Below are 20,566 nucleotides of genomic sequence, written 5' to 3' on the forward strand. Positions count from 1 at the left end.
TCAGGGCTCTCATTGCTTTAAGTGGGTGCGTGTACATTTTTCATGGGTTCATTTTCTTAACTTTGGTGATGGGAAAATGAAGAATTGGAAAATATTTTAGTGTTTCATGTGACACATTAACATTTCTTTTTTTGTAACCACTGTGAGTTACCCCATGTCCAAATGGATGCTTAATTCATCTCTTCATTATTGATCACCAAACCCAAAAACTGTCCTCCGTTTTAAGATACCTATTTTCTCTTAAACTCTGCTACTGCGTCCCTGTGACAGCATATGGGACGATGCAGCATCTGATGGTATCAAGTTCTATCTTTAATCCTTTTGGTGCCCCACAAAGAGTGCTTTGTAGTTCATGTGTGTTGTCACTGAGCTTCAGGATGCAATGACTGCTTTTTCTCTAGCGGAAAAGGTAGTATTCAAGTGTCTCAGAATGACAGCCCCTTTCTAGTCAAGCCAGTGCCTTTGGGTTCCCTGTGTCTTGTCTCTAGAGGCGGGGCCGCTGCTGAAATGATCAGTGTCCATAGGTTCAGTGTGGCACACGTTGGTAAAAATAGAACCTTAGCAAGGGATTGGCAGACTTTCTGTAAGCATATGAGGCTTTGTGGGTCAGAGAGCCCCTGTGGCCTCTGCTGTTACCTCTCACTTCTGCTGAAGGGCAGCAGCTGCTACTGATGATGCCCAAACGGAAAGAGCATCACTGTGTTCCAGTCAAAAGACTGCGATCTGAATCTTCATGTAGTTACTATGTGCGATGAAATAGGAGTCTTCTTTTGACTTTTTCCAACCATTTAAAAGTATAAAAACAGCTAGTGGCCCAGATTTGGCCCAATGGCCACAGTTTGCCAACCCTTGCTTTCGCCTAATGAAGAAAAATGGTATAGTGAGTAGAGCGGGTAAAGAGAGCCAATTTTCTCCCTACTCAGCGTTGTAAGTCACAAGACTGGAGGGCAGAGGAGGAACCCCCTGACTGTAAAGTATGAGAGTTGCTGAAAGCCTGGTATTGAGAAAACTGAAGAAGAAAGACAGGAGGATAGATGCCTATGCTTCTACCTTCAGAAAACAGCAAAACTAAACAAAAACCCCTAAACCCAAAACAAAAAGCAAAAACAACCCAACAACCTACATTGAGTTTTTATGTCCTGAAAACATAACCTATTTTTATACATATTTAGTTTCACCTCTAAACAGCCTTCGCTAGTGGCTCCCTACCCCCACCCAGACAAGGCTAGTTAAAGAAGTGGAGTCTCAGCAGCTCACAGCAATGGGAGTTGTGATTTATGATGCATCAAAACTTATTTTCAAGTAATGGGAAAATTTGGGCATTGAGGAAATCATAAGATGTAGGTTATAAGTTCGGAGCTAAACGGCTGTTCTCAAATGGGAATGAGCTCTTGCAAGTTAGAATAAATTATTTAAGTGGGCATCTTAGTTCATGTTAATTATATCAGGCCTATTAATAAGAGAATATGTGCTTGGACATTACCAGTTTAAGTATATAAATAGCTTCCTAGCAAATACCTTAATGAGGCACATTCAGGGTTCTCACAGGGTAATGGTCCTCAGCCTGTCCATGACTGACATAGTTTAGCAAAAAGACTCCCAGACATTATTACCAAGGACAGAGATGGAGAGAAGTTAGAACCTGGTCAGCCTCCGAGCTGCAAATGGCCATTGGACTATTTAGTTCCTCCCGCGGTCTTTCTTAGAAAACCTCTGACCCATGACCTTTGAACTACTTTTCTTCCCAACATAGCCATAGTGGATGTGTGACCCCAGACAGTTCATTTCCCTTCTCTAGGTTCGAACTTGCACATTCAAAACATTAAGGCTTGGGATTAGATGTTCCACTGGTCTCTATTATGTTCTTTAAGTCTATCAAGCAATATCTATCACAGTAAAATCAAGAGAAAGATCCCTGTGAATGAATTTGCTAATAAGCTGTTCCCTATTTGAGGTATGTCTTGATAACACTATACATAAATAATTATATTGGATGAAGTTGTTTTCAGAAGGGGATGTCAAGCGAATTTTATTTTACACTCTGATCAAAAAGTTTTGGCTAGAGCTTGTTTTATGGTGATGTCTAGCTTAGGAAACTAAAAGTGTCAAAGTCTGCCTTGTTGGACACAAAATCTATGAAGATCTGAGGGTGGTATGGGCTCCTTCCTGGAAGATTTTGGTCAAACCACAGGGGACATTGGGTAGTTTTTATTCCTACTTCCCTTTGAAGATCGAATCCCACCTGGGAACTAAACTTTGTGCTCTAATATTGGCGTCTCTGTTGTCTCTGTGCCCTTCGCTGAGACCACTGGCTTTAGCCAAGTTAGTGGCTTCTATTAACAGAGCCTGAGTAGTTGAGCTGTCTATTTAAAGAGCTCAGAAGGGACAGGGGATTCTATGCCCTAAATGAGAACCATTTTTCACACCTTCCCTGCTGACCTCTCTGTGGACCACTCCAAATACACACTTCTTGAACCCGGCCTCTGTACAGAAGTCTGTGTAACGGAGGGCATGTGGTCAAACAACTCAGTGTGGGAAAGCCTCCCTTTTGCAGAGGCCCAAAATACCAAAATGGTATTAGGGTAGAATAGTTCTTGTGAATGAAGTTTCCACAGGTTTTGAGGAGTTTAAAAAAAAAAACAACAACATAGAAGATGAGATGGCACGTGTTTTCCCCCTGGTCCTGTGTTGTTGACCACTGTCAGATCCCCAGCCCCATCTGCGAGATGTCACAAAGAGACTTGCAGCTCTAATTTGGGCTCTCTCTTCATTTGGGAGGTATCCCTGTTGCCTGTCTTTCTATGAGGAGCTTACACTTTCAAGAAGTTATAGGGTAATAATTAAGAACAGAGACTCTGGAGCCGGAATCAGGCGAGTTTCTTAACCTCTCTGTATTTCACAGGGTTGCTGAGGATTAAATGAGTTAAGGTATTTAAAGCTCTTAGAATGATTTTTGATGAACAGAAAACACTTTATGATGGTGGTGGGCATAATCATTATTGAGGGCAGAGGTAGGGGAAAGTTAGAGATTGGTTAACAGCCTAGTAGCAGATGACTTCAGACTATCAAATGGTCAGTGGACAATTCAGTTCCTCCTCTGGCTCACTCTCTTAGAAACCTTGAACTTTGAGATTGTTTCTTCTCATCATAGTCACATAGGACCCTTGGATACACATTTGACATTCAGTTCCTTCATCCCTATCATATAGTCTTTAGGAGATCTGTGTTTCCCTCCTGCCGTGCATGTAACCTGGACTTTCAGCATGCTTGCTGTGCACACAACCTTTAATTCACTTCCATGACATTGAGTGCATACTGGGTGGTTGGTATTCTGCTAATACTGCCTGTACCTCCACTTAGGGCCACACAAGTCCTGTACCGCACAACTCCAGGGAATCCCTGTTCACTTCTGTACTAAACATGACTTGGTACATACTCAAATCTAAGGCCTCCTACAAACTCAGATCAACCAAAGGGACATGGTACAGGGTTCTTCTGTAGGCTGGCAACTCTTGAATAGGAGTGCCTCTTAAGATAATTTTATACCATGATGACCTCATAAGAAAAAATGGTTTTCTCTGTTAATTGCAGTAATAAGAAACTCTTTATATAAAAATATGACTGCCATGGAATAGGAAATTATTAAATATTGAAAAACCAAACTGAATGATAAAATATGCTATGGTTTGGCTTGGTTTGGTTTCTGATTATGAAAGACACTTACCCCATCCACAAAAGCCTCATTTTATATGTATGTGCAGTATGTTACTGAAAAATTTCTTGGAATTAAGGGAGGAGCCCTTGAACGCCAGTTAAAACAAAACAATAAAGTCCCCTTGGACTTAATTAATATCTGAAATTCTACCATCAACAATTTCTTTCACTCATATCTATGTCATATATCCCATGCACATATCTTGGATAGGAGGATGCATTTGTTTTTATTTAGTTAAGTCCCCCGTGGAGTGGAGTGAGTGAGTGGACCATGCATGTGGGTAAGGAAAGGATTTTATCAGGGAATGAAGAGTGGACTCTTATAGATTCTGCATGAAGGAGGAGGGCCCAACAGAGAGAGGGCATGCTGACCTGCTGAACGCAAATGCTGACCATTCAAAATTTTGCAGAGATAGACTCTAAGATTGAGATTTTTATTTGGAATTAACCAAAAGTTTAAGGATTGATTAGGAGTGTTTGCTCAATAGTTTTAGATACTTAGGATGTTCTGAGAACTTAAATAAAAACTTTCCATTTTGGGGTGCCTGGGTGGCTCAGTCACTAAGCCTCTGCCTTCGGCTCAGGGCATGATCCTGGAGTCCTGGGATCGAGCCCCGCATTGGGCTTCTCCACTGGGAGCCTGCTTCTTCCTCTCCCACTCCCCCTGCTTGTGTTCCCTCTCTCGCTGGCTGTCTCTCTCTTTCTGTCAAATAAATAAATAAAATCTTAAAAAAAAAAAGACTTTCCATCTCTTACTTGAATAAACAGTTGGTGTTACATTTTTCTTTTTTTCTGTCCCTGAAACCTGCCACCATGCCTAGCCCACTGTAGACATCCCATAAATGCCTCTAGGAAAAAATATGATTCATCATCTCCACGTTCTTCTTCTTCTTTTCTTTAACTTTTATTTACATTTGTTTTATGCTGAATTTATTCATGGGTCATATGTTTTTATTCCTTTGGTTTTCCCCCTGAGGTGTGTATGTGTGCACGCCAATGTACATACAACCTCCTCTTTGGTTCAGGAACAGTCTGTTCTTTTCAGTAAGGATCATCTCAGTGCAGCAGAGAGAGCTCATTCAGGGGTTATTCGGACTATGAGCTCTATAAATCTGGGGTTCCTTGGGGGTTTTGCTCACCCGGACATGCTCAAGGACCAGAGAATTGACATCAAGAACCTTAAGTCTTAAGTTCAGCATTTTTCCCTGTATTTTTATGCATGTACAATAAAAATTCAGTATTTGATCCGGTGTAGGACCTGTGTCCAACCCCACCGTTTGGCCTGGACACACCTGCCAACTCCAGCCTTGCAACGACAGCATGGAACATATTAATCCTACAAAGCGACAGAATTTTGGTGGCTTTTTGGATATGCATGCCCTCCATGGCTTGGGCAGTTTCAAGAGTATTCTTGAAGTGAACATGGAGATTTGAACCTCTTGATTTGCTTGATTGTGTGGGGCTTTCAGGGTGAACTTAACAGGGAATCATTTTCAGAGACCACCTCAGGCCACTTAGGGGAAGAAGAAGCTCTCTCTACCTTACTTGCCAGAAGATAGTGAAGTATGTTTTGAAACAGATTTTAGGGAATTCCAGGTTCCTCTCTCAGTAAATAGGGTTTCCACGTCTTGATGGAGCCTAGCTGAGTGAGAAGCGACTCTTCCTTCTGGAGCATCTCCAGCCCCTCACAGCGCACTGCTGTAGCAGTCGTAACGCTCTGTTTAGCACCCGTGGTTGTATATCTACTCAAGCAGAACTTAGGTTCACAAGCTAATAATTCTTGTCACTTAGAATATCTCTTTTCTCATTTCAGAAAGTGGATGTCACCAGTAGGGCTGTGATGGAAATAATGACCAAAACAATTGAATACCTTCAACCCAATCCAGGTAAGGGATTGCTTTATACCTTCAGCATATCCCTCCATGTAACTTGTAGTTTCTCTTCGATTGATATTTAGGTTTGGGGTGCTGCTTCTTCCTCAGCCCACCTTTCTGGAGCTTTGGTGACTTCCTCCTGTATAACACCTTAACTGAGGAGGAGGGAGGACTTTTTAAGGCTCAGATCGAAGTAACTGGAGGATTCTGTGATACTTTGGCTGACTGTAGGGTATTTAACAAACAGCATAGCAGAGACAGCCTGGGTGGCACATCAAGGCAGGGTAGCTGCATGCTGTTAGCAGTCAAACTTTGATTTTCAAGGGATGGTAAGAAAGAATTGATAATTTTAAGATAAAATATAGTAATTCCCAGAAGGTGTGAAAAAGTAGGAAGTTGTGAAATACGGAGGGTTTGTGTTCATACAGCATCACTAAAGTTTTTGGAGGGTTGTTCTTAATTCTGATTCTTCTCTGAGTACATGGCTGGTTAGCATTTGTTCCCGCTAACTTGCTACTCTCTAAGAGAAGGAAGTTATAATAGAGGTAATGGATCTACCCCTTGAAAGGAGAATCAGAAAGAACTAGGCAGTGTCTGTGGACACAAGGTATAACAAGGCAGAATGGCCTATATCATTGCCCTCCTCATTCCTCTTCCTGACATCAGTTCCAATGCAGAGTATAGAAAGGCTGGAGGAAAGCCTTGAAGCAAGACTGAAGGTATTTACCTGACAAGTATGAATATTTAGAAAACTGCTCACTTTTGGGACTAGTTTCTTTGGGAGTTTCAGGTTGGGAGTCCAGTGTCTTTTGTTGGCCCTGGGAGGGTGGTCTGGACACTGCGTCAGCCCCAGTGTGTTTGGATACAGAGCACTAGTGGGCAAGAGATGAGAAAAGGAGAAGGCGTGGGATAAGCGGTGAGCGAGGGAGGGCAGTAAGGAAGTGCTGACTAGCTCTCTACTGCCTCCTGCTGCTGGCCGAGCATTATTGACCTGTTGTAGCACAGCTGCTGGCTCCAAGATGAACAAGCCTTGTAGGAGTGAACAGTCTTGATTTTTTTTTCTTCTTAAATACATCAGAGATGGGATTATGTAAGGAAGGAAAATACAGAAGTATAGTAAGCTATAGGAACTAGGAATGTAACTGATTGTGAACCAAATGATGAGCAAATTAGGCAGAGTGGCAAAAATGAAGTTCCTAATTTTTACCAGAGCCTTCTTTATGAACTTTATAGTCATTCCACAGAGATGCAAGGATCTCTTAGGTGGTCATTTATTCCTTAGTATTCCTAGCACAACTGTGATAGGTCAGGTTCGGAAAAGAGTTGCTTAACCTGCCTCACCATAAGAAATCATTGAATAAGGGCAAGAAATTTGTTTTCATCTTTACAGAGAACTTTGAAGTGCTCTCTGATCTCCTGGGATTTACACATGAATTGTGCTGGTAACTCATTGTTGTAAGGCTAAGATAATTACAGGGCAAGGGAGGGAAAATAGACTATTTATTGAGCACTAATGCATTTTTAGGGCCCTGCTAATTATATACACTGTCTCAACTCTAAAAGTAACCTTTTTTTTTTCTGATTGGAAAAATAACACACAGTTGAACAATTCCTAATTATGGAAAAGGGACTAAAAATCCATTGTAACACAAATCCTTAGAGGAAACCATCAGTGTTCTTGAGTATAATGGAACTCTGTTGTAGGTAGGTATAGTGTGTTGAATGGTATGCCCCCTCAAAATTCAGGCCACCCAGAATCTCAGAATATGACCCTATTTAGGAATAGAGTCTTTTACAGATGTAATTAGTCAGTGATCTTGAGATGAATTCATTCTGGAGTTAGAGTAGGCCCTAAAGCAATGACTGGTGTCTTTGTAAGAAGGGAAAACATAGAGACACAGGGAAGAAAGCCTTGTGAAGTGGAGGCCGAGATTGGAGTAATGTGGCCACAAACCAAGGAATTCCAAGAGCTGCCAGAGGCTGGGAGAGGCAAGGAAAGGAGTCTCCCAGCCAGCCTCCAGAAAGAACCAACCCTGCAGACTCCTTGATTTCAGGCTTTTTGCCTCTTGAACTATGAGACAGTAAATTTTGTTGCATTAACTCACACAGTTTTTGGCAATTTGTTATGGTAGCCCTAGAAAACTAATACAGTAGGCTAGCCTTATTTTCTGCAGGAAGAAACAAGGGCCCGTGAATTTAAGAAACTTTTCCAAAGTCACACACCTAGGAAGGGATGAAGTCAGAATTGGCACCATTCAGAGTGGGTACAACAGAAATTCAGAAAGGAAACAAATAGTAGGATTGAGACTTATTTTTATTTTAATAAAAAAGATTACAGGAGGAGGTAACAGGGGAGATAAGAATTTTTAGAAATGATATTTTTAATAATATGCCGAATGTGCTTATTAGCTGCCAACATGTTGGTTTTATGGCTATTTGAAAACTGAACGGACATCTTTCTCCAAGAAGAACAATTAAGGCCATCACCAGGCAATCCCAGGTTTTTTCAGAAAAGCAGTTATATATGGACAGGCCACATATGTGTACAAGTGTTTTGTCACCCAGAAGAGTCCAGAACAAAACAAAATTTTATATACTTATTCTATAGAATTTAAACAATCTATATTTAATTGGTCTGTGATAGACATGGTTTCATTCCTCCGTCAGTTCTTACCCTGAGAGCAGACACTTGGCTATAGCACTTTGGAAAAGTGGCTGGTCAAGTACATTTGTTCACTACCCAAGTGTCCTTGACAAGGGTATGGAGGAGTCTAGCAAACACTCAGGGGCACCCAGTATTTGGATGCAGAACAGCAGAAAGAATATTCTCAAACTCATAGTTGGTAAATACTTTGACCACTCGGCCTCTCAGTGACCCCAGGAACTGGGTTAACCAGTGTGTATCAGTAGATGCTGGTCCTGACTAAGCGAGATCTAGCTTGGGTCAGGACAGAGACTGATGCCAGCCAACAGATGTACATGGACAGACCGGTAGATTCGGTGGAAATGTATACTTTGAAGGTACTTTGAGAATATCTTGTATTAGACTAGTATTCTGGGATAGACATGGCTTTTAGATCTTGCGGGTTGTGGAACATATCCATCTATTATATTCTTAAAACCCAGTTCCTATTGAAACGATGACCAAAGAGAGTTTGATTAGTTTTCATGAATCTGTAGATATGTTCTACACTGTGTAGGCCCCTTATCCACTCTTGCCCACTTCCAGAGTGGGGTTTTTAAATGACAAATCTGATCATATCATTATCTTACATAAAACCTTTCAATGGCTTTTCATTGCTTTTAGGATTAAGTTTTAAATTTTTAAGGAGCTTAAAGGGCCTTCCTTGTATGGTTAGTTTGCCCTTCCCCCCTCCACTTTGCCAAGCAAATAGTACCTTTGGGTCCAGCATAAAGGTCATTTAAAAGCCTTCCTCGAACCTGACCAGTTAGGTTCCCCTGTCAACTTCCCTGTCACAATTCCAGCTGCCTTTCCCTGGTGGCACCTGCCACATTTACTGTAAATGTGTGTTATGTGTGTGCTTTTGTCTGTCTTCCCCTGTAAGGACAGGACTGTGACTGTCTTATCCCCATGTCCCCAGTCCCCAGCTTGGTTCGAAGCAACTAGTGGCACTTGGGTATTTGAACAAATGAATTATGAAACACTGTTGACAGTCATTGGCTAAAGGGATAAAACTGCTGTAATACAGAGAGAAGGAAAAACTCTTGCTTTTCCTTAAACCATCAGCTCTTCCAATATAACATTTATCATATGCATTTATTTTTATGCAAAAACCAACTTTAGATGTATTAGGGGTAGAAACAGGACCAAGACTGGGCCCCTGACTTCGGGTACTTCATAGCCTAATAGCCTAAGATACATACACCCTGAGGAGAGCAGCCTGGAGGGCTTCACAGCTAATTCCTCCTGGAAATTCCACTAACAAAGTGAGCAAGGTTGAATGGGGTCACAGGTTTATAGGTATGCACTGTGAACCAGGGCTTTCAAGAACATAGACCAGAGAGCTGTAAAGTCTTCTGCCACAGATTGTGAAATATTCTGAATGGAACAGCATAAATTAGTACAAATTTGCAACCTACTGAGAAATAGTTCAAATGTGAGAAGTATTGTACTTATCATGAGCCCTTATATTCTTATGGTGTCTAAGAACAGAGATCATTCAAGAAGATATAAGTCAATTTTCTTATATGAGTAGTCTGATGCCTTATGTAGAAAAAAGTACTAAATCAGCATTGTCGAATAGAAATAAGATGCAAGCCACATGTGTAATTCTGAATTTTCTAGTAACCACATTAAAGAGTAAAAAGAAAGGGAAAATTGATTTCAATGATATGTTTTAACCCAATATATCCAAAATTTAACCAGTATTAAAATACTGAGAAATTTTACATTCTTTTTTATTCTTGGGCTAGGTTTTTAAATTCAGTGTGTGTGGTTTTTTGTTTTTGTTTTTTTTAGAAGATTATTTACTTCAACAAGATTTTCAACTTAGTTAAGTAAGGTATTTTAAACTTACCGTTTTATTTATTTTTCAAATCTTCACATTTCTATTCTTTTTTTTAATAATAATTTTTTATTATGTTAGTCACCATACAGTACATCCTTAGTTTTTGATGTAGTGTTCCATGATTCATTATTTCTGTATAACACTCGGTGCTCCAAGCAATATGTGCCCTTTTTTTTTTTTTTTAAAGATTTTATTTATTTCTTTGACAGAGATAGAGACAGCCAGCGAGAGAGGGGACACAAGCAGGGGGAGTGGGAGAGGAAGAAGCAGGCTCACAGCGGAGGAGCCTGACGTGGGGCTCGATCCCACAACGCCGGGATCACGCCCTGAGCCGAAGGCAGACGCTCAACCGCTGTGCTACCCAGGCGCCCCAATATGTGCCCTTCTTAATACCCATCACCGGCCTATCCCATTCCCCCACCCCCTTCCCCTCTGAAGCCCTCAGTTTGTTTCCCAGAGTCCATAGTCTCTCATGGTTCATTCCCCCTTCTGTTTACCCCCCCTTTCACTCTTCCCTTCCTTCTCAGTATGTATTTCATACTTATAGCACAACTCAGTTTGGACTAGCCACATTTCAAATGATCAATAGCCTCATGTGGCCAGTGGTTCCCATAATGGACAGCTCTAGCTAATTTGCCATTCAAGCTATTTATTATATTTTGATATATGTTTGATGTTTAGCTCCTTGGCTTATGTATATTGGTGGTGGTTTTTTTCAGGAGAGAAATAAACCCTTGATTTTAGACTAGGATATCTTTCTTTCTTTCTTTCTTTCTTTCTTTCTTTCTTTCTTTTTTTTTTTTTAACCTTCTACAAATCTGTTACATGGCATTGTACTGGAGATCTTCCCCTGAAATAGAATGATGGACATGGCCACATTGGGCTGTGCTTCCTTCCTAGCCTTAGCTTCGTGGTTTGACGGACCCTTTTTCAGTTTGCACTGAAGAGTTGTTCTGACCCTGAGAAGTTGTATAATCCTATGCAGATTTCCAAGATGCGTAGATAAAAAGCAGTTTGGACATGAAAACACTGTGCACAGTCAAGGTTTGGTTCTCTGCAGAAATGCTCTTACCTTGAATGCCTGCATGATTTAGCTTTCTCCAGCATGCCTCAGATTGGGGTATTAAATTGGGGTCATTTTGTGTCTATTCATAATTTTTTAATAATAATTTTAAATCTCATTTGTGGAATGTTGCCTGTGGAAATAAAAGTTAGCTGTATTAATTTTGAAATATCTCATTAGTCCCTGGGAAGATATTACATCAAAATTGCTATACTTCTTTCCCACAGGCTCCTTCCAGAGATGAAAATGCAGTGATTGTAGGATATTTGGTGACAGTGGGACTGAAATCAATACATATGTTATTTGGCATTCATGTATTCAAATCCTTGGCTCCACAACACCCTCAAATTGCTGTTTCCTGGAGGGCAGGTCCTCAGTTGTATTCGTCTTGTTTTTCAGGGCTCTTAGCATTGTGCCTGGTTCATTGTTTGCCCTCCATATGTCTTCTGATTAGGTGCACAAATGAGTGTATCTATTTTTCTCTTAATAGGGGATATGTACAGAGTCTGGTAGCTAGAGCTTTTACTTTCCTAAATCCTGACGTTGAAAAGTAATGAAAATGCATGAAAGAGAGATGACAAAAGTAATTGTGAGGAAAGTGTTGTTACGTTTGAAAAGAATAGGGTCTTTCAGGGATGAACATATCAAAGAGGAAAATACGCGGGCGGGTGGTATTGGTGTCATTCATATGCTATATGTACTGAGCAGGCTGGAGGGTTTTCCTATTTCCACTGTGTCTTTGGGAAAAATATTGAAAATGAATAGGTTCCTAATATATTTGAAGCATCTTAAATGATCCGGTTTTAAGTCAGGTGGCACTGATAGATCACTGATTGAACTCATTTTCTGTGTCTCTAAAGACTGCTAACGCCAGACTTTATATAAAATGTACTTAATCATAACAGATATTAGACATTTAAAATATGAATATATATAGAAAATTAAGCAAATAGAGTCTCACTCTAATAGCCTTGAGTCACTGATCCCCTACGTGCGTGTGGTGGTCCCTGCTCTCTGTCTTTCCACATCCCTTGTCCCTCTCGTACACCCTCCTGCAGGCCTCTTGGCCTTGGGGTCTCTCTGCTGCCTCACACTCTTTCCTGCAGCAGGACTTGGCATTTGGCCATTCCCACTTCTTGGAATGCCCACCTGCCCCTTACCTGACATCTGTTCTGTTACTCATCCTTCCTGCTTTGTCTTAAATATCACTTCCCCTGAGAACCATTCCCTGAGCCTCCTCTGAATTAGCCCCACCCCGCTGTTGCATTCCCGCGAGGCCTGCATGTGAGTCCCCTCCACAGATCTCTCCAGTGGTTCCCATTTAGAATATTTGAAAGCCATTATCATGGGTTTCAGGGTCGACAATCTGACTTCATTTCCCATGTTCCTACCCGTCTCCATCGGCTACCTGGGCACCAGCCTTACCAGCCTCCCTGCCATTCCTCAGACACAGAGCACCCCCCCCCAATCTGGACGGGGGCAGCCCTGCCAGCTTCACGGGCTTCCACATCTCAACATCCTCACTCATGTCTCTCTCTTCTTATTTGTGTGGCTTCCCTGACTATCTTGTTTAGAACATCACTCATCACTCTTTAAGCCCTGTGTTATTTTTTTTCATGGCATTTCTCACTGCTTAAACTTCTGTTGCATGTTTACTGGTTAAGGTATGACTTGTCTCTGCCACCATAATACAAGTAGCCCGAGTGCAGGATTGTTGTTCATACACTGCAGTCAAAGAGCCCAGTTCTTATCTTTTCTTATATTTGTCACGGTATTTACTTTTATGTATTTTTTTATTTGTTCAGAATCCTGTCTTTCTCCGTTCCTACCCCCTGCTTTACATTCTCCACATAGCAGCTGGGTCATTCCATTGTAAAGATGTAAATCCTATGTTGTCATTTCTCTGCTTATTATTCTCCGGTGGCTTCCCACTGAACTGAGAACACACTTACTGGCCATGAGGCCCTCCGTGACTTGGCTCTTGCCCTACCGCTGAGCTTCTGCTGCTCTCTGTCCACTCTCACTGTCTTCCTCCGATCCTCAGCCATGCTCAGCTTCTTCCCGCCTCAGGCTCTTTGCACATGAAGTTTCTCTGTCTGGGACTCTTCTCCTGGCTCCCATGTGGCAGCACCTTCTCTTCATTCCACCGCCCTATGCGGTCCTTCCCTGGACACTAACTGAAGTAGCCTCTTCTCACTCTTCTCATATCCTTTTTATTCTTCTATCACCATTTGAAATTATTCCATATTTTCTCTTTTTAAGAATCATCTGCTCATCACCCAGATTTTCCATGTAGAGTGTAATTTCCACCAGGGTAGGGACCCCGTCCTGTTTACTATCCTTAATATACAAATAGTGCCCTCAGTATTAAATCAGTGCTATTTATCTCTCCCGCTGTGTCATAAACTCATCAGAGACAAGACTGTATTTGTTTTGCTCATTTATATACCCAGTGCCTAGCACAGTGGTGCTTAGTAACTGTTTAATTTGCTGAATTGAATGAATGAGTCAAATCATGTTAAGCACATGGAAGCTCCATCTGTCGAAGCAGCTGACCTCCCAGGTAGAATCGTGATCTGCAGACTTGAACGTGCCAGGATCAGAGCTGTCACTCTATGTAATGTCTACTTGGTGTCATGTACAATTCATATAGTTCACAGTTGCTTTGGAAAAAGCGTGAAAGTGTATAATCTCATGTTTAAGGTCATTGGGCTGGAGCTTTTGAGAGAACATCCGTATTTATAAACACGGATAATTGTTCCTATTTTCACATTTCTGAAAACTGAAGCTTCAGAAGAGACTAAGTAATTTCTCCAATGTTCACATATGACTCTCTCCACAGTCCATTTTGTTTTCACTGTCATATTCTACAAAAAGGGGAGATACCTTTAGTCTAGGGATGTGTGGTGAATACACTCTAGAACGACCTCTGATGACCCACACCCTTGCCCAATCCCTTCCTTTTGAGTGTAGGAGGGATCTGTGCCTTGCTTCTAACCAATAGAATAATGCAAAGTTAATGGGATCAGCGCCATGTTGCCTTGATTAGGTTACAGTGTATGGCAAAGTTGATGGGATGTTCCTCCATGATCACATTATTTATATAAATCTTTCTTAGCAGTAGAGAGATTCTCCTACTGTCCTGGAAGAAGCAAATTATTATGTTACAACTGCCTAAGGAGAGGGCCAAGTGTCAGGGAGTTGAGCACAGCCTCTGGAATATAAAGGTGGCTGTAGCTGAGAGCCAGTAAGAAGCCAGGGCCTTTAGTGATACCACCACTAGGAATTGAAATTTTGTCAACAACCTGAGTGAGCTGGGATGCCGATTCTTTCCCACACAAGCTTCCTGATACCAAGATGGCCTGGCTGATATCTCTGTAGCTTGTGAGACCATGAACAGAGCACTCAGTACATTGCACCTGGACTTCTAACCTACAGAAATTGTGAGATAGTAAAAGTGTGGCTTGAAGCTACTAAGGTTGTGGAACTTTCTTACGCAGCATGGAAAACTAATACAGTATGGCTGTTTGTTCCCCAACTAAAGCTCCAGGTATATCACTGTCTGCTGGGGTCATCTGGCCATTTGCCTGATCACTTTTGGCTCCCTGGATACCTTCCATGGGAGCAGGAAGTAGATAAGGAGAACCTGTCTGCATCTTTTCGGCTTAAGATGAAGTCTCCTGAATTCCCTGGGGAGTGAAGAATGACGATATCTTTGAAACACGAGACAGTGAAAAGAACTGGGCACAGTGCCTGACATTTTGTAGGGGCTCAAGAAATGTCACTCACCTTCTCTTGCCAGGGGTCTGCAGGGCCTGCCTAGCTGGGGGTATCTCAGGGGCTTACCTAGCAATTCCTCCACCGAAAGATGCACAGTAAGGTGAGGCCTCCACAGATACGGCCTCCAGGGAGAAGTCCCACTGTAGGACCCTCCCCACACAGTAACACGGTGCAAGTGACCACCCTCTGTCTGCTTCCTGGGCCAGAAGAAGCAAAGGCTCATGATATTAGTAACTCATGGGGGTTGTGTATTTTTTCAAGCTGCAGGGGCCATGTTATGCTCCTGTGCTGTAATCGCCTGCTTTCCCAGGGCTCCCTGTGAGTCCTCTTTGGCACAAGCAACACCCCTTGTGGAGGAGGGAGATGTTCACTGGCCCATCTCATGGGCTCTTAGGGCTGCTGTGGACCCCCTCGCCCCAGTGTCTTAAAATACCTCCCCACTGCTTCCCATTCAGGAAGGCATAAGAGAGCTCTGGTGCCTTGGAGAGAAGTGTTATATAATTACCATTATTTGGGTTGAGAGTAGCATAATCCAGTGTTAGAGTTACATATTTGTATAAGTCAGTGGGCAGACCTTACTCTTCTCTTTCCTCAGTCTCTAGAAGAATATTTATAGAATATTTAACTTCAAAAGAAACTGCATAGGTTTGAGGAAATTTACCTGCATCCTTGCTACCATGTGTATCTTTTGCATCCTTAAGTAACTGTTAGTGTGCAAGTCCAGGCAACACATTGCCTACAGTGTAAGGAGCATCAGAGAGCTCATTTCAGATCTGTAGATACTCTGAGATTTCACCTGGGAGAATCAGGCCATTACACACGGGTTGCCAATGTGAAATATATGCTGAAGTCTCATTTACTACATGCATTTTGTTGCAAATATTAAGCTCCAAATCTAATTTAGTGTGATTTGAGGATTTATGCTCACATTTCAGTTGTAATCTCTGTACTAGGCTTTATAGATTTAGTTAAAATAATTCAGAATTGGGGCGCCTGGGTGGCACAGCGGTTAAGCGTCTGCCTTCGGCTCAGGGCGTGATCCCGGCGTTATGGGATCGAGCCCCACATCAGGCTCCTCTGCTGTGAGCCTGCTTCTTCCTCTCCCACTCCCCTTGCTTGTGTTCCCTTTCTCGCTGGCTGTCTCTATCTCTGTCAAATAAATAAATAAAATCTTTAAAAAAAATAATTCAGAATTAATTTATTGCACCAACTAAAGGCATTATGGAGCCTTGATAGGTAATGAAGAGGTAAGCGGACTTTGAGCTCTTGGAGGCCATTTCAATGAAATGGCTATCAACCACAGTTTTCTCTAGCCAAAAGGGAGAAAATAACTCACATTTATTTAGCACCTGCTTTGATTACATCCATCCATCCATAATAAAATCACAACAATTCTATCACAAAGTATTATCATCTTCCACTTACGACCAGGCTCGGTGAGGCTGAGAGGGTAAGCACCTCTCTTCCCTACAGAGCTGGTAGCAGAACTGCAATTTGAACCCTGTCCTGTGTTATTTCTTCGACAGCATGTGTCCTGACATTAATAAGTAAGAAATGGAAATAGATTCTGTCACACAGGAGAATGCAGTTCTAATTGTTTTATTTTCAAAAAAAGGCTGTACGTACACATTTATATATCACTTTTGGCCTATAAATTTTAACACACTTGTTGACAGTGTTTTCTGTATTAAGTAATTGATTACTCCTAATGAAATTTGACAATTTTCTTTAAGAGGGGAAAATAAATTACCTTTTTGTTTTCCTTGAACTATCTATTTTATCTTTAAAAAAATTCTTATTTTTGTAAAGAACCATAAACAGAAATCAGATCATTAGGAAATACTCTGGCTGTAGTGTTCCTTCTTGTGGAAACAAAAACAAAAACAAAAAGGCTTAAAAAAAGAATAAAGTCAAAATCTTTACATTGGAGTTTTAAAAGTAAGACCTATTGGTTTTGAACTGAGCAATGGTTTTGCAAAGGATGAGTTTCATTTGTTTTGCAAAGGATGAGTTTCATTGGTTTTGAAAATTGACATTAGGTTGTGTACTAGGACCTCCTCGTTTGACCTGGTCCACTTAGCCTAGTAAACTCTAGTGTGCACATGAGAGATTTTCGAATTTGCAAGGCATTGCAGAAATCAGGTAAGCCAGTCCTCTAATGTTCAAGATGAGGAAGCAGAGGTCCAGAGGGGGTTAGGTAGCTGGCCAAGGTCACATAGATGGAAAGCCCTCCAATCCCCTGACTCATGGTGCAGCACTCGTCCTGCTTCCCAAGTCTCAGCATCTATCACACTTCCTCACCTCTGCATTTTTAATCACCTAACAAGTGTAAATATAGCTAAAGCTTGACAAGTCCTAATTTGACCTATTTTATTAAAGATGTTAATAAAGCAACTAGAGCCAGAGTGGCATTCTGGGACAAGAGTGGGCTTTTGAGACATAGCTAAGATTCAGTTTGGGCTCAGCTTGTTGCTACGTGTCCTTGGGCAACTTGCATCATTTCTCTGTGCCTTGCTTTCCTTGTATACAAGATGGAGAAACCAAACCTGTTCCTCATATTATTGGGAGGATTGAAAAGATGATGCGTGTGAATTACACATAGCAGATCCTTCAGAGATGATAGCTGTGGGATGAAAAGGTGGCCCTGATCTTTAGTTTTTCAAAAATATTATCAGGGTTCTTTCTAAATTTTCAAGCCAGGTGGTAGCACTTATGAATACTAGTAGAAATCATTAAGCATTTGTCCACAACAGATCTCTGCTCCTTTGGGCAACTAGGTTTGGTTTCTGTAAGGTGGATAGAGAGGTAGAAAGGAATTAAGTCATCTCATTAAATCTGGAAAATTTATTCCATGTCTTTGGTCTCTCTACTGAATGCTACATTCATTAGGTTAGAACATGAAAATGTGACTTGGAATACCATGACTGCCCCTTCCGAGTGTCATATGTGTTCAACACAAGCCAGAAGAGGGGGTTGGCTTTTCTTCTTCCCTGTTGACAGACAGATGCCGTTTACTGTGTTTTCTTGTTTGAAATTTCACAGTTCAAGAGGGAAAGTAGCCACTTCGTGAACATAATACAGCAGTTTAAAGCAGGTTGTAATTTTGTTTTTATTTATGGAAGGTCTCTCCAAACGCTCCTGTCATCGTTGAGGGCGGGGAGGAAGATAAAGTACAAAAGAACAGACTCACTGCTCATCCCTGTCCTCCCCACTTTAGTGAACACCGACTTCCATCAACCTTACCCCTGCATCTCCTCCTACCCTGTACTCACATTTGTGCTAGCCTCTTTACTCCAGCTTCCTGTGTTCCACAGAGACTATTGGTTTCTAGATCTAGAGAAATCCCATTTGTTATAAACCTTTATTTTGAATTACATTGAATGAAACTTTAAAAAAAGATAACATCGTTGAATGCAAGTAATGAATCATGGAACTTTACATCAAAAACTAGGGATGTACTGTATGGTGACTAACATAATATAATTAAAAAATATTATAAAAAAATAAAAATAAATAAAAAAGATAACATCAGGTCTTCCCCCCCCCTTTTTCCCCTGAGGAAAGAGAACACTCCATCCTCTGCTGTTTCTGTCTTGGCGACCAAACCCCTTAGAAAATACCACTTTTGCCACGTCTTCAGAGGCTTGGGATCCACATGTCTTCACATTTCACAGAAGTTTTCTAGAAAAAGAACCTCAAGGTTTTTCCAACAAATGTCTGTCAAAACCTCAACAGCCGCTCATATGAGTGTGCTACATCCTATTTTCCATAAATGGAAAACTGTTTCTCTCTGTACTCAACCCACAGAACTCTTTTGACCAATTTTCCTACTCCATCTGGTGTCGTACAATTCAGTTCTGACACCATCTACCTGGAGGTAGTGTCTGTTCCCACAAGTTAAGGGCTGAGTCCAATAGGATTGCTCCCACTTTGGATACCAGTCCCAAGGCTGAGCCTCTGGTGCTTCTGACCCCCACCCTGTGGGTTTGATAATTTGCTAGAGTGGCTCACAGAGCTCAGAAAAATACTTATTTAATGTTTACAGGTTTGTTACAAAGGATTTGACTCAGGAGCAGCTAAGTGGCTGAATGGAAGGAAGGCACAGGGCAAAGTATAGGAAAGGGGCCTCTAGAATACATTTCTCTTGTTTCAAGTGGCCCAGTTTATGATACTTTGTTACAGCAGCCCTAGGAAACTAATACAAAAAGTAAGAAACTATTTATTTCAAATTGCTCCCAAGTCTCTACAACACTCACTTTGTGGATCTTTTTAAGTTCAAATAGACAGTTTATCCCACATGACTCTATTACCCTCCCCTGGCATAATAGTCACTTGGAAGAACATTAAGACAGGAAGCATGCAGGACAATGCCATGCATTTTCTTCAAGGGTGGTTCTATCAACAGTCCCTACAGCAGCCATGGGTTATTTTCTGGCTTTCCAAGGGACAGCTTGGGTACTAGAGAGTGAGAACATAACAGGTTGCAGGGGGAGAAGGGGGCTTAGAGGTTCCATGTCCTAAATAAGAATCAGTATCACTAGTATTCACTTGTCACTTCTCGGGTCCCAGTAAGGGATACGGCCAGTTACAAGATTCGCTATACTTAAAGAAGCCTAGAACTAGGGCTTGCCACCAGGCACTGATTATTCACTCATAATCCTCCCAGTGTATCAGTCAGCAGTGAAATTTACCAAAAGCAGTATTACCTGGTAATAGGTGATATTACACCTTTATCAGGTCTTCAGGGGAGCAGAGCAAGAGAGTTAACTCAAGTCATTTGTATTCACAGGGAAGGAAAAAGGAATTTAATATTTTATTAATAGTCTTTTGACCATCAAAGTAAACCTAGACTAGAAACTTCTATTAAGTCAATATTATAGCTCCTTTAGATTAAATCTATAGGCATAGAGGTGATGGGACAGAGAGGAAGGAGATGAGAATATATAATTTTCTGAACATCCTCTTGTGCCTCCTTTTCCTGTCATACCAACTTTGTTCCTTTTACCTAGATGGGGCCATCTCATCCCTGTGCCTAGTGTCATACTAGAGACAGCATTAGATTTTATATCTAAATCCACAAACTCTAAAAAATTTTGTCCATGATAATCTGAGAATTCTATATTTGTTTAGTTCAATATAACTCTTGGTTAACCAACTTTACATACAACAAAGAATTTATCATGTTGGCGATAGCTTTGATTTTACTCAGCATTTCCTCAAATGCCAAGCACAGTGCCACATACTTTAAGAACATAATTTCTCATCCTTACAATAATCCAGCAAGGTAGCTTTGATTTTCTCCAGCCTATAGAAGAGGAAAATAATTTTTTAATTATGTGTCTCAGGGGAACCCATTGAAGAGTTTTGAGAAGAGTGACCTGATCTGATTTACACTGAAAGGGATTCATACATAGAATAGATTATAGGGGGCAAGAGTGAAAGCAGGGAGACCAGTAGGAGCCTCTTTTAATAACCCAAGTGAGATATGATGGGGGCTCTGACCAGAGTGACAAGTGCTCTGATTCTGGATATGTTTCAAATGCAGAGCTGACAGAATTTACCGGCATATTAGAAGTGAGGTATGAGGGGCGCCTGGGTGGCACAGC

General features: G+C 41.3%; 1 protein-coding gene across 1 annotated transcript in view; it reads left to right on the forward strand.

The window, feature by feature from the left end:
- SH3GL2 (SH3 domain containing GRB2 like 2, endophilin A1) overlaps positions 1-20,566 on the forward strand; it is a 205,701-nt gene that overhangs the window by 161,264 nt on the left and 23,871 nt on the right. The window contains exon 3 of the mRNA XM_034663957.1: positions 5,528-5,600. Within this exon, the coding sequence (XP_034519848.1) occupies positions 5,528-5,600 (73 nt within the window). The remainder of the gene's footprint in view (positions 1-5,527; positions 5,601-20,566) is intronic.

The sequence above is a fragment of the Ailuropoda melanoleuca genome, chromosome 7 (genome assembly GCF_002007445.2).
Source record: "Ailuropoda melanoleuca isolate Jingjing chromosome 7, ASM200744v2, whole genome shotgun sequence".
Lineage (NCBI taxonomy): Eukaryota > Metazoa > Chordata > Mammalia > Carnivora > Ursidae > Ailuropoda > Ailuropoda melanoleuca.